Here is a 14,151-nt window from a genome sequence, read left to right as displayed (position 1 = left end):
GTAGGGAGTGTGCCAGTTGGATTGGGAAGCTAGAAAGATCTGCAAATGTGGTGTTAGACCTGGAGACTCCCTGAGCACAGGACAGGAAGCCAGGCTCTGGCTGGGGCTGCAGTAAGGAGGGGAGGAGTGGGAGAAGTTGTTGAACTGGGGATAAGGAAGGGCTAGCAAAAGATCTTCTAACACCGATGGGCTAAAGCTATGACAGGAGGAACGTAGTAGGGTGCCGGACAGAAAGCAAATGGCATTCCCAATTCACCTCACTGTCTCTGAGCCTCAGCTTCCACCTGTGTTACATGGGATGTCTGTCCCTAGGTGGTAGGGAACGTGAATCTGAGGTTTTGTCCTACTAAAGACCTTTTGAGACTTGTGGCCAAGCAGCCCCACAGAAATGCATCATTCCTGAGACAGCTCCAAATGGCAGGAGATCAGCAGGGCCTGCCAAAATGACTCTGAAAACTGCTAGGATTCAACAGAACATTAGATTCTCTCTGCAGGTCTTTTAGAACCCTCCCATACACCTGGCAAGGGTACCACCTTATCTGCTATTTAAAATGGCGTGAGAAGGATCCAAGAAATGAACAGAAGTGAGAATGGGCTTCTCCAGGCTATCAGTCTGATGTATAAGAGCAAGACAATTTCATGACATTTTGAAAACATGTTAGCAGAGCCTTGCCCAGTGGAACTCCCTGCCTTCCAATGTCTCTAAGTTCAGCTGGCCAAAGCAAAGGTCAAATGAGAACGCCTTTAGCAGTAGCAGCCTGGTTTAAGGCTGTTCTCATTGGGGATGAACACGCTCAGGCAAATATTCTGTACTGGGCTCCAGGAGACGATCCTGCAGTCATTGGTCACTAAACAGTGTGAGATCTTGGAGCTGTGCTGGTTGGGCTCGAGTGGGTTTCAGGCTCATCTGGCTGTTCAAGCCCATTGCTGCCTCTTGGCTGGAGCTGGCTGGCTGACAGCAGTGCTGTTTTGCTACTGGTTTTGAGGGTTTTGTTTCTCACTGGAACAGACTCAAAACCTCTTGAATGGTCTTGCGAAAAGGATTGTTTTGGAACAACCATTTTTGCATGAAAAAGGTCAAGTTTCTGATTCTGGTCTTCTCTCAAAATCGGAAATGATCCAAGGGTCTCAGACTTCAGAAATCTTGCTTCTAGAAAGTTTGTGGTAGTCTTCCCCTCCACGAAATACGCTGATTTTACTGACATAGTATGGTTTTCTTTTTAAGGTGTTCAACCCTTCTGTTCTTAACCCTGGGAGGACTGGTGTGGGTCTTGTGCCCACTATCTCATCCAGACTTGGAGTGAGTTGTATTTCAGGAGGGGTCAGTGGGTCTTTGGGGTCTCTCCTGGCGTTCTCTGCCTAATGCCTTTCTTCAAGAAGCTCTTGAGCTTGCTTAGGACCCCTCATTGCCAAAGCTCAGGTATTCAACATGAGTTTGTGGTGGTGTCCACAGGAGGTTTTGGACTGGGCTTGTCCAGGATTGCAGCTTGTGGTTGGAGGATTTTTGTGGTTGTTTATCAGCATAGGTGATGTGCTTAGAGGGTGTTTGCAGTGGCAACCAGGTCTTGTTACTTCCTGGACGGGCTGACGGAGAGGAATTGGGCAACTTTCTGTGCATTGCATCACCTTGTCATGACCTGTCTTGTATGTTGGGCGTTGGTGAGCCGGGCACATTGGGTTGTTGGGCACGCACAGCTCAGGAGGCTGGGGTTCTGGTGTCTGCCCTGTATGCATAACCTGGTAGTCATCTGGGTTTCACAAGAGCTCTTCCCAGCATCCAATAGGAGGGAGGTGTGGTGAAGAGCCTTCCTTTTTGACTCCATTTTCCTGGCTTCCTCTTTCACCCTTTCTTCCAAGAGGGATAGCACGGCAGCAGTGCCAGCCAGCTCCCAGCTGTGGAAGCTGCAGGGCTGGCAGCAGGCTCAGGCTCTGCATTCTTTGCGGCAGTGTTGGGAATCTGTGTTATCAGAGGGAGCAGGAGCATGATTCACCAGAAAGTCCTCTGGGGAGGCAGTGGGGTTTCAGGTTTCTTGAACTATCAGCTAGCAATTCCCCGACTGTGAATATGTCAGCTCAGTCTCTCCTGCCTGGAGCTTCTTCCTGCTCTCCCTCTGCTGCTGTTCAGACCGTACTGAAGGAGGCTTAGTGAAAGCAGTTTTTGTTGTTTTGGTTCGAGGTTTCTTGTCTGCTAAGGTCCCAGTCTTTGATTTAAAGCTGTGGCTTTTCAGATGTACCAGGCGCAAACACTCTCTGCATTTAGATGTAGCCCTTCATTCAACAGATACTTATTGTGCCTTGTAAGCCTCCCTCCCTGCATGAGGTAGGCTGGGTTATCTCCCGTGTAATGATGGGGGAATCAAGGCACCCAGAAACAAGACATCTTGCTCAGGGTCACGGGTGGAATTGGTGGCAGCCGGGAGCAGAACCCAAGAGTCTCAGCTCCTTGCTTTAACCACTGGGAATTAAGTTTGCTATTGTCTTTAAAACTACTGGGCTGGAGTGGGTGTGTTGCTAAACTGCAGAGGAAGACAGATTTCTGTGCAATCTTCTTTTTGCCATGTTCTTTTCAAGATGTTTTGGATTGTTTGTCTCCTGGTGTCAGTGTATCTACTTTCTAAGTAATTATCTTCTGTGGCCCAGATGTGTGGCATGCCTGCTGAAATCTAGTTTAAATCTAGTGTGGAAGGGGTGTGTGGAAGGAGCTTACAGCAATCGAGATGCCTATCGTCATGCTGCAGTCAGACAGATGAGAGGCTGGGGTGGATCCCCACTATGCATCTGCAACAGATCCAACTGTTGCTACTCCCAAAAGCAGAGCAGAATCCGCAAGCAGCTGCTTCTGGCATTTGTCCCACTAGGAATTGTGAGAAGAGTGTGGTCCCTTTGAGTGGAGACTAGAAGAGAAGGGCTTTCCAAGGTTTAGCCAGGGCCCTCTGTCAGCCCAGGGTGGCTTTCCATCCTACCTCAGGCAAGATTTTGAATGTCTTCCCTGGAGCACCAGGCTAGTCAAAAATGAAGGAAGAAGATAAATGTCCCAAAAATGTAATGTTCTGGAGGGACCTCCCAGCCAGTGAGGCTCATCCATGCTGCAGGCAGCACCTGAAGGTTTCATCCTGGTGGCTGCCAGGTCCTCCGTGATTGAGATGTGTATTCCCTGCAGTGTCATTTGAGAACCAGAGGGACAGGGGGTGCATCTCTGGACTCTGCAGGCCTGGGCTTTGCAGGGCCCTGGGCTTCTTTCTCTCTGCTCATGCTATGCTGTACTAGGGTTGTGCTGCAGTGCTGCTGAGCACTCACATTTTCGGTGAAGCACTTTGGGATCTGTTTCAAACACGAAATTGTACCCGTGCAGATTTGCCATAGGCAGATCTGGATCTCCCAGCCTACCATCGAAACAAGAGCACTTCCTCAGCGGGTTTAGTGGCACCGTTGAGTCAGTGGGTTTGTGACCCTCGGGACTGTGGTGCAGCGTGTTGCAGGGATTGCGAGTGCGGCACGGGGGGGGGCTCTGGGCCACCAGTAGCGGGAGTTTGCTGCAGGGCTTGCTTTCTGGAATGCTGTCTGGCAGCAGCCTCTTCCAGCGGGGCTGAAGGCTCCCTGCGGCTGGCCAGCCAGTGGCTGCGGGCAGCGTGTGCGCCTAACGCTGCAGCTTGTGCCATATGGACCTTCTCCTCCTCCCCGCTTGCCCTCTCCATGTCTCCTTCTCTCCTCGGCTCCCCTCCCCCTGCGAGCGGTTTGACAGAGCAATTGGGCAGGCACTGGGACGGCAGCTCTGACATAAATCTCTCCTGGTGTGGAATGAGGGGTATAAATATCCAGAGAGTGATGTGATCTTTCCAGCTGCTATTAATAGGTCCCTAGAGAACAAGAGCGAGCAAGCGAGACTGGCTGACACTTAAAGGGCTAGCAACTCCCTTATGTGCTGTGAAAATTAATCAGTGCTGTGGCTCACCATCTTCCTCCAGGCTAGAGCAGAGCCCTTGTCGAGGTGCGTGGGGAGGAGGCGGAGGAAAAGGAGGAGGGAGTGACTCGCTAGTTAGGAAGTGGTGATAGGCCAAGCTGTGCACGAAGGATCCCACTAACTAAGGAGGAATGCCTGGGCGGGCTGTGCCTCAGCGCTGTTTGCTGTTTGCGCAACGTGCCAGCAGCCCCCGGCTCAGCTCACAGGGAGGCAGGTGCTGAGAAGACCCTTTTTCAGGCAGAGAACTTGCTGGTGGTGGATGGCAAGCTGCAGCCTGCGCCTTGTGGCGATTGCAGCCTTTCAGGGATTACGGGTTTGCCAAGCGTGCTTCCCTCTTTGCTTGCATTGCAAGGGTGCAGTGGTTTGCCCTGGCAGAGTGAGCACTTGGCTTTTGCTGATGGTGTCTCCAGGCTTGCCTTTGGCAAGCCAGGAGCAGTGTGCTGAGCTCTCGCGGTGCTATTTAGAGATGTGGGGTTTGGTCCGGAGCCGGTGCTTCCTGTCCCTGGGTGGCAGAAGAAATCTGTGCTCAGCATCTGGCCTGCGTGGTCCAGATGGGAGGAGCAGACCCTGGGCCCAGTAACACCTTTTCCTGTGTGCTGGGAAATTTCTCTGCCTGTGCACAGGAAAGGTTCTTGAGTGCATTGTGGGGGTGTCATGCAAAGCATATAGCGGATGTGAGCAAACAGAGAGCAATACCTCAGCTTCCATGAACACGTGGTTTACTCTCCCTCCCTCCTAGTTCCCAGGAAGTAAAAAAGACTGTGGCAGGGTTAGGATTAGGGTGCAGTTACCAGGGTTGTGTGTTAAACCAAGGGTTGGTAGTGGCCTTCCAGAATACATGATGTGATATGGAGCCACATCCCAGTCATCTCTAATGCCTGTGCAGAGCTCCAAGGGGAATATTCCTAGTGCAAGCCCAAGAGACTCTGCCAAGGCAGCTAGATCCTACAAGGAGGGCTGTTGCAGCATTGCTTATCTGCATGCATGTCCCCCAGCCCAGAAGCCTCCATGCTCTGCCCTAACCTCCTCTGCCAGGCTCTGCTTCAGCCTGCAGGGCTATTCAGAAAGCTGGTCTGGGTCTGGAGCAGGAGAGCCTCACCCTGCTATCCTGGCAGGCCTGTGGCACATTGCATCATCCTGCTGGGCTGGAAGTTCCCGCTGAAGTGGACGTTCCATCACCCAGGGCCTTGGAGAAGGAGCTGGAATGGTCCCTCAGGCCCCTGGGAGAGGCAGGGATACCTCTTGTCTGATGAGTGCCTGCACACCCTGGCTCTGCCCTTGCCTTGCAGCCCACTGCCACCTTCTCAGTTGCCTTAACCTCCTTTGTCCCCGGCTCCATCCCAGTTTTCTTTTTATAGGCTTGTGTCAAGACCATTTTCTGTCTGCTCTGTTGTGTCCTTTGTGTTTTGCAAGGCAGAGGAAATTTATTTAGCAGCAGAAGGGGTCTGTGAAACCAGTAGGGTACTAGATTTCTGTTCAGGGTCACAAAGTTGTCTGAGCTCTGGGAACATGTGCAAATTAGCTGTGAGGATCCTTCACTCGCTAAAGGGCCAGGTTGGCATGGAGCACCCATTTTTCATCGTGGCCTTGGAAATGAGGGCTCTTGTGTCCATGCCTGTGCCTTGAAATGCTGGCAAGTCTGCCATGCCTGATGGGAGTTTACAGCTAGTCAGCATGTCACTAACTGTGGAGCAGGATCCATTGCTCAAAGGGGCCAGTGCTCATTCCTGACATGAGAAGCTCTGGGTTGTGCCTTGCCATGGGCTTTGTCTGGCCCTGCAACCAAGCAGCAGCCCCAGGGCCCTGATCCTCGGCTGTGCCCCCAGCAGCTGCACCCATGTGAGGGGCACCGTGGTGACTCGCTGCCCTTTTCTCTTGCAGGTTTCTGACTGAAGGGCCTGGGAGCTCCCTCCACTGGTGCTGTGGGAAGCTTTAGCCAAGCCAATGCACCCTGACAACAAACTGCCCAGCCATGGCAAGGCAGGCAGCAGCGGTGCCCTGGCCCAGCACCACAATGTGAGCCAAGCACCCACGTGTAACCTGGGCTCGAAGGGTGTGGGGGCAGGCAGCCATGGCAGTAAGGCCACTCAGATCTCCCCTGGCAACTCTGGACTGAAAAACAGCCAGAACACTGTCCCAAACTTCAGCTCCTTGAAGGGCAAGGTGAAACGGGAGCGAAGCATCTCAGTGGACTCTGGAGAACAGCGAGAAGTCAGCACCCCATCACAGGACACAGAATCAAAAGGTAACACTCTCCTAAACCTTTCCTCAGCATGTTGTCCCCTCAGTCGCTCCAGGCATCCTGGCAGGACTTGGGATGGGAACATCTTGAGTTTCTGTGCTCTCTTCTGTCCATGTCCTGGCTACCTGTGTGACTTTGCATCACTGCTTGTCACATTTACAGTTTTGGGACCAGACTAGCTGAGCATTCATTAGCTTTGCATCTCACTCCCTAAACTCTTTATTACACCCAGAATCTTGGACTGATTTTCATGGGCTATTGAGGCCAGCTAAGCAACAGTGTGGTTCACTGCCCCTGCTTTGCAATGTGCAGACTTTCAACTTGAGACTGAGTTGTTTTCTGTCTCCTTGTTGTTGGCAGAGAGCTGCCTTTGTGGTGTTCTTGCAGCTGCCCAACAACTCGGTCATGGTTAGCAAGGAGGTGCTGTGAGGGTCACTGTCTGAACAGTTCTGTGGTTTTGTCAGCGATGGATGACTCTTGTGTTACAGCATGTGGCTTCTGGAAAAGGGCTGAGTCAGTGCTTCTAAACCCTTTGGCTTTCCTGTCCTTGCCAGCCTTCCCCATAGCCTCTTGCATTTCACCAAGCTCTGTGCTCAATGGCTCCATGGGATGCTTGAGCATCTCATGGGTGGTGGGAGGAGAAATCCCAGTGGTGCCCTTGGTTCCAACGGAGACTCAAACCCAGTCCCCAGATGCAGAACTGCTGTTATGGCTTGTGTCCCTAAGCATTTGCTTTCACAGCCAGAGCTGTGTTGCCTGACTGTCTTAGGCCAGAGCCATGCCTTGGTAGAACGAGTAGACGGTACCTGGGGTTGCAGGGGTAAGTGTACACCACTGATCAAAAGCATTTGTAGCTTTATCCAAGAACTGTCTTGTAGCCCACACTTCCACAAGAAAATTATTTAAATGGCTTGGTCAGAAATGCTCGAATCTCCTATGTTCGTAATGCACTGATAGATCATGGGAATATGGCCTGGAAACCACTAGATGATGTAAAAAAAGGAGGGCAAAAAATGTTATATTAGTTAAAGCACGGGACTGGAAGTTATCCATCCTGTGTCTGGTTGCTGTCCCCGAGTCCCTCAGTGCCTTTAAGGCAAGCCACTTCCTCTCTGAGCTGCATCAGTCCCATCTGAGAAATGGAGGGAGCACATGAGTTTACAGAGGGCATGAAGGCCCCTGCCCGATTGATATCAGCAAAGGGCAGAGTCTGTCTCTTGTTCCTACAAAGGATGCGAATGCACTATTTCATTCTGTATTCAGGTTTTGATTGCTAAATCACAGACCCTTTAAATTTATGGTTAATGCCCAAAGCTCTCCTATTTCGAACAGCAGGTGGACATGTCCTGTGTTCGCAGACTCCTTTCAGGCAGTAAGAAATACACCTCATTCTGAAACTCTGGCTCTCACACTGGAGTCCCACTAGATCTGGCTGCAAAGACAAGAAGCCCAGACTGAGAAGATGCTTCAGGTTCTTAAGCAGCACTGGGCAGATGTTGGTGTAAGGCTTCTTGCCCAGTGCATCCCTGTTGGGTCAGCACTGCCAGCATGCAGCTGGGCAGGACCTCAGTCTTCCCAGTCCCTTCCAGGTCTCCTCAGCACCTCTGACGGCTCTGTCACTTTGCAGGTGAGGTGGCTCCCCGTAGCAAGCGACGGTGCGTGCTGGAAAGGAAACAGCCATACAGCGGCGATGAGTGGTGCTCTGGGCCAGACAGCGAGGAAGACGACAAGCCCATCAGCAATGCACACAGTGAGTGACTGCCTCCTTACCAGCTCACAAGCTTGAATAAAGCTAGATCCTTCCTGCAGCTCAGCAGGGCTGGTGACACTGGCACCTTTTTGCCTGTGTGTGCTCACTTAGCCGGGTGTGTGGTGGTGGGGGGCCATTGCAGTTGCAGCTCGTTGCGCTGTGAGAATTTTTTTTTTTTGCCATGTAGTGAGATGTGGGGCCTCACTTTGTGAAGCATCTTTGTGAAGATGCTACTGAGATGCTGGAGGAAAAGGCGTTGAGGTTGAATGTCCCTGCTGTATGTTGCTCTGGCCACACTACCAGCAGAATTGCCATCTTGAAAGTGTGCCCAACTTAACTCTGGTCGGGCATGCCCACCCTGGTCAGAGTGGCAGCCAGACTGCGACACTCATTGCCCTTGTTGCAGCAGCTAAGTCTGTGCCAGGCCATCTACCCGGCTCTCCACAGATATGTTGTAAAGGCAGCTGAGTCTGAAGAGGCCCTTGGGGTCTTGACAGTGGTTCAGGCAGGGCTGAGCTGGCCAAGGTGTGCGCTGCTTTGGGCAATGAACTGTAGGTGTCTCCTGTTTTCCAGAAGCATGGATGTTCTTTGACATTTTGTATCTACTATTCAGTCTACTTTTTTCTGTGGGGCCCCAGGAGATGCCCATGTCCTCTGATGGAGAACATGAATGTGTACGAAAGCCAGGAGAGCTGCCAGCGCACTGTCACCATCCTCTCCATAATGTTCCCTTGTGCTTCTCAGCACACTCCACAGCCCGTGTGGGAAGGGATAGTTCCACTTCCCTTGTCAGAGCCTGCTCCCAGGTCTGCGTGGCAGGAGTGGGCCACGGTGGGGCTGCCCGGGGGCAGGGGCTGGAAGTGTCCCCGCACCAGGTTCCCAGCGACGTCTCCTGTGTAGATGCTGCAGTGGCAGGGTTGGGCTGCAGGAGCAGGGAGTGGGAGAGGCAGCTGGAGGGGAGCAGGGAGCCAGTCGCGTTGAGGGGCGAAGGGAGAGGAAGGCAGGGCATGCCCCTGGTAATTGCAATGCTTATTAATATTAATTGCGGGTCTCCTGCGATAGCGGCTGGCGGTGGACGGGCACGCCGGGCGGGCCGGGGCCGCCCTCTGCCGGCGGCTCGTCCCGGCGCTCCCGTGCTCTCCTCTGCTCCCGCAGGCTGTAATGTAGCAGATCCTGCGATGTCCACGGCCCCACAGCTTGGCCCAGGGTCCAACCCGCTGCCGAACCTGAGCGAGAGCAGCGCTTCCGGCGTGCCCCATGGTGCTGCCCCCGGCTTGCGGTCAGAGGCTGTGGGAGGCGGAGGCAGCGGAGCAGGGAAGCAGCCGTCACAGTTCGTTTACGTCTTTACAACGCACCTTGCTAACACGTAAGCGGTAAACTCCGTCCGTCCTGGCAGACCTTGTCACACCTGTCCGCTGCACACGGCAGTGGAGTGCAGAAGAGCTGGAGAGACCTGTGTCTCTCTGGTTGCACAGAGTGGGAACTCCCTGGGGTTCATGAGGTTTACTGGCAGCCACCACGGGTGGGCAAACTTGGACTTAGATGCCCACTTCCTCCTGGCGATGCCTGGCGCTGCACTCTGCTGTAGAGCACATCTAGTCAGCATCCAACGAATGATTCACCCAAAGCAGTGCAGGCTGCTGGGCTGATTCAGAAGTATCTGATGGGTGGGTGTCTCTGGGAGTGTCATGTAACCCTTGGGTATTCTTCACACAATTCCTCCCTTCTGTCCTGCATTGTCTCAGCCACAGGGTCATAGCAGTTTAGTTAGTTTAGTCTGTTTAGCTTAGTCTGTTTAGTTTTAGAGCTCTGCTGTACCACAGGTCTGGTGCGGAAGATCCCAGAGCATCTGGGTGACAGCCACCTTAGGGCAGTAGGCAGAAGGCAAAGCCTGTCACAGGACATGGGAAGAGGGAAACTCCAGGGCAAGTGATCGTCAGTTGGAGATCCTCAGGGGACATGTGTAGGACAGGTGGGAAGGCTCTGAGAACATTCACTCTTCTCGGTGACCTCCAGAGATTTCCCTCTTTCTGGAGGACTGAAGAGCAGAGGTGGCAGCTGGGGATGGGTAGGATGGGGCACAGTGCCTGTTCTCAAGCGATTTGTGCTCTCTCCCCAGAGCTGCAGAAGCTGTCCTGCAGGGCCGAGCTGACTCCATTCTGGTCTACCATCAGCAGAATGTCCCGCGGGCAAAGCTAGACCAGGTATACCAGCTGTGAACCAAATGCTCCAGTTGGCATGTGCTGCCAACTGCTACCCTTCCCCAGCCCCTGGCTCAGTTGTGAAAGAAGGGGTTGCCAGAATGCCCTTTCAGTGGCGTGAGATGTTTTGCTGCGGAAACTCTTTGGCACAACCCTTGCTGTTGTCATCTGTGAAAAGTTTGGGATGGGGCATGGCCTGTGGCCCCACAGCCATGCCCACAGCTTGTGCATTCCCAGGGCGTGTAGTAGGGCCTATATCTTTCCTGTAAGGAATGAAGATGAACTGCCATGAGGCAACTTTTCGGGACAGAGAGGTCTCCTGCAGGGTGCAGGGAAGAATACCTCTCTAGGGTTTTTACTTCTCAAGTTTCTTCCCCTTTTCTCTGCTAGGCACCTGCTCCTAAAGTGCTGGGGGTTGCTGAGCCACTTCCGATTAACCCTCCTGCTGCCAACACTCCACAGTCCCAGCCGCCAGCCCCTCAAGCAAGTCAGCCACAGCCGCAGCCTCCCCCACCGCAACCTCCACCCCCCACACCTCAGACCATCAGTCAAACACCTTTGCCTGCGCCTCAGGAAGGGACAAGTGAAGATGTCCGGAGAGATCTGACTCCCAGCTCTTTGGGGAACAACAGCAGCAGCAACCAGCCTGGAAACAACCACCCAAATACACCCACCGCATCTGCCAGTGCCATGCAGCCTGGGCAAGTGGACTCCTCTGCCGCCTCCAGCTCTAGCCTTCTCGGAGAGGGTCCGGGTCCAGGGATGCCAGGGCAGGCAGGCCTGGGCCCCAGGAACGCCATGAACTCGGAAGGGCTCTCAAAGGAGCAGCTGGAGCACCGAGAGCGCTCTCTGCAGACCTTGCGGGACATTGAGCGTTTGCTGCTGCGCAGTGGGGAGGCCGAGCCCTTCCTCAAGTCCAGCCAAAATGTGGGTGAGGGTGGCACTGCCCCTCAGCCGCAGGCTACCCCTACCCAGCCCCCTGCACCCTCTGCCAGCATGAAGAAGTATGAAGAACCTCTGCAGTCCATGATATCCCAGACTCAGAGCCTTGGTGGGCCCAGCCTAGAACACGAGGTGCCACACCACCCTGGAGCTGACATGGGGCAGCAGATGAACATGATGATGCAGCGGCTGAACCAGGACAGCCTGACACCGGAGCAAGTGGCCTGGAGGAAGCTGCAGGAAGAGTACTATGAGGAAAAGCGACGGAAAGAGGAGCAGATCAGCATCCACGGCCGGCCCATGCAGGAGATCATGATCCCGCAGTCGATGGGGAGCATGATGATGCGTGGGCCCCCACCACCCTACCATAGCAAGCCTGGGGAGCCGTGGCCGCCGGGGATGGGCAGCCAGCTGCGGGGACCCATAGATGTGCAGGACCCTATGCAGCTGCGGGGAGGGCCACCCTTTCCTGGGCCACGGTTTCCTGGGAATCAAATGCAGAGAGTCTCTGGCTTTGGAGGGATGCAGAACATGCCCTTGGATGCTCTTGGGCCCATGAATGCCATGCAGAGACCAGTCAGGCCTGGCATGGGATGGAGCGATGATATGTCTCCTATGGGAGGCCCTGGGAACTTTCCGCAGGGCACCCTCCCCTACCCATCAGGGCAAGGGGACCCAGAAAGGTTTATGAATCCCCGTGCCAGGGAGGAGATTCTACGGCATCAGCTCATGGAAAAACGCCCAGTGGCAATGCAGAGGCCCATGGGAATATCCGGCAACTCCATGAGCCAGAGCATGGAAATGGAGAGGATGATGCAGGCTCACAGGCAGATGGATCCATCCATGTTTGCTGGCCAGATAACGGGGGAGAGCCTGAGCAGTGCCCCAATGGGAATGGATTTTGCAGGCACTCGGGGGATGCTGAGCCCCCCTATGAGTCAGTCAGGCCTTCGGGACATGGATGCACCCGTGGGCCCTGGCAACCTCAACATGAACATGAATGTCAACATGAACATGAACATGAACCTCAATGTCCAGATGACCCCACAGCAGCAGATGATGATGTCGCAGAAGATGAGGGGCCCCGAGATGATGGCCCACCAGGGCATGAGCCCTGAGGAGCTGGCCAGGGCAAGGGCTCAGAATGGCAGTGGTAGTGCAATGCTAACAGGGCCCCAGAAAATGATGATTCCCTCCCAGTTCCCCAACCAAGGGCAGCAAGGCTTCTCAAGCGGGCAAGGACCTTATCCCAGCATGCCCCAGGAGATGGGCAGTGGCTCGGACATATTCAACCCTGAGCAGGGCACCATGCCCGTTGGGAGCATCAGTGGCACCACCAGGCTCAGCCACATCCCTCTGCCTCCAGCTTCCAATCCCACTCCCACACCAGGGGGAAACCTAGCCAACATGCACCCAGCACCTTCCCGAGGGCTTGGCCGCCGGCCCTCTGACCTCACCATCAACATCAGCCAGATGAATTCCCCCAGCATGGGCCACCTCAAGTCTCCCACCCTTAGCCAGGTGCACTCGCCGTTGGTCACCTCCCCGTCTGCCAACCTCAAGTCCCCACAGACACCCTCACAGATGGTCAGCATGCCACCTTCAAACCAGTCAGGGCCCCTCAAGTCCCCCCAGGTGATGAGCTCCTCTCTCAATGTGCGGTCTCCAACCGGCTCACCAAGCCGCCTGAAGTCCCCTTCTATGGCTGTTCCTTCCCCTGGTTGGGTGCCATCTCCCAAAGCCACCATGCCCAGCCCAGGAGTCAACCAGAGCAAGCAGACTCTCAGCATGAACTCATCTGCCTCCATGGGAGCACTGGATCAGGGTATGCCGGGTGTCTTGCATGCGAGTGCATGTCTGTGCTTGGTGAGTGTGCGGACAGTGTTTCTCTCCAGCCTGTGAGCTCTCGCAGGAGCAAGAAGAAACAGAGATGCCTGTGTGTGGCATCTCATGGGGCAAGTTTATTTCCCAGGAGTCCAAACAGGGCCTTTTCAGGTAGATGAGAGGGTGGGCAGAGCAGCTTTTACTGCTTACACTCTGTGATAAGGCAGCAAAAGCTGTGTCTGTGCTGGGCAGTCAGGAGCAGGTTGAAGTGGAAGTCTGTCACTGCTCTGGAGCAGGGTCTCTGCATTCTGGGCTGGGCCAGCTCTGTGTTTTGCAAACTCCTTTGGTTGCTGCCATCGGAAGGAGGGGACAGGGTTGCTCTCTGATAGTAGGTGTGTGGACAGTACTAAGCTGGTCTCTCTCTTGCTTGCAGGTTCTCTCCCTTCTGGGCCTCGGAGCAGCTCTTCCGCGCCAGCCAGTAACACCTCTAGCACCATAAATCCCAACATGCCTTTTACTTCCTCTCCAGATCCATCCCCCTCTCAGAACCCACTCTCACTGATGATGTCCCAGATGTCCAAGTATGCCATGCCCAGCTCCACACCACTTTACCACAATGCCATCAAAACCATCGCCACCTCCGACGACGAGCTGCTGCCGGACAGGCCTATGCTCCCTCCTGGAAGTATGTCAGGTACATACTACTGGAGCTGGGCTTGCAAGAGGTCACGCTGTCTCGTGGCTGCCAGCGAGCCTGAGGCAGCAGGTGGAGGAGGCATTAGAAACTTTCTTCTCCCCCTGTCCACCATGTCAAATAGCTTAAATTCACCCTCAGTGGTAATAGTTTGTGCATTTCTTTGCCCTGTGCTGAGGCTGCCCATCAGCTTTTGGCTAGGGTGTGCTCTCTGGAAGTACGTGAGCGAGTCTGGCTTGAGACATCCTTCTTCCGTGAGCTCTGGAATTTTTTAGATCTACCTTTACCTCGTGCGGAGGCATTGGCCCTGAATTTTCATGGCTCCTGGAGTTTTCTCTGGCTCAGGACTTGCAGACAGAGGTCTGCTGCTTAGAGCCCTTGTGTTTCTGTGTGACAGGACAGGCATGCTCCAAACAGGGCTTGGGAGTCTGGTGTTTTGAGTGCAGCCCAAGTGCCTGCATGAGGCAACCTGTGTTGTAGGTAGCATAGCTGTGATTTCAGTAGGCCAGATACGCTTCACTAGCTGGTGGCACGGGT

At 54.2% G+C, this 14,151-nt stretch overlaps 1 protein-coding gene across 3 annotated transcripts in view; it reads left to right on the top strand.

The window, feature by feature from the left end:
- The window catches only part of BCL9L (BCL9 like), a 64,800-nt gene that overhangs the window by 45,288 nt on the left and 5,361 nt on the right, over nt 1-14,151 (top strand). Inside the window, exons 2-7 of one of the 3 annotated variants that reach the window (XM_032709511.1) lie at nt 5,841-6,206; nt 7,831-7,953; nt 9,109-9,319; nt 10,073-10,157; nt 10,545-12,921; nt 13,450-13,614. In XM_032709511.1, the coding sequence (XP_032565402.1) occupies nt 5,906-6,206; nt 7,831-7,953; nt 9,109-9,319; nt 10,073-10,157; nt 10,545-12,921; nt 13,450-13,614 (3,262 nt within the window). In that variant the 5' untranslated portion in view covers nt 5,841-5,905. Of the gene's footprint in view, nt 1-5,840; nt 6,207-7,830; nt 7,954-9,108; nt 9,320-10,072; nt 10,158-10,544; nt 12,922-13,353; nt 13,615-14,151 lie in introns of all 3 variants that reach the window. The other 2 variants (XM_032709508.1, XM_032709510.1) reach the window with 2 other exon arrangements.

The sequence above is a fragment of the Chiroxiphia lanceolata genome, chromosome 23, assembly GCF_009829145.1.
Source record: "Chiroxiphia lanceolata isolate bChiLan1 chromosome 23, bChiLan1.pri, whole genome shotgun sequence".
NCBI lineage: Eukaryota > Metazoa > Chordata > Aves > Passeriformes > Pipridae > Chiroxiphia > Chiroxiphia lanceolata.
Note: the sequence above shows the minus strand (reverse complement) of the source record. Positions and strands in the feature narration are given on the sequence as shown.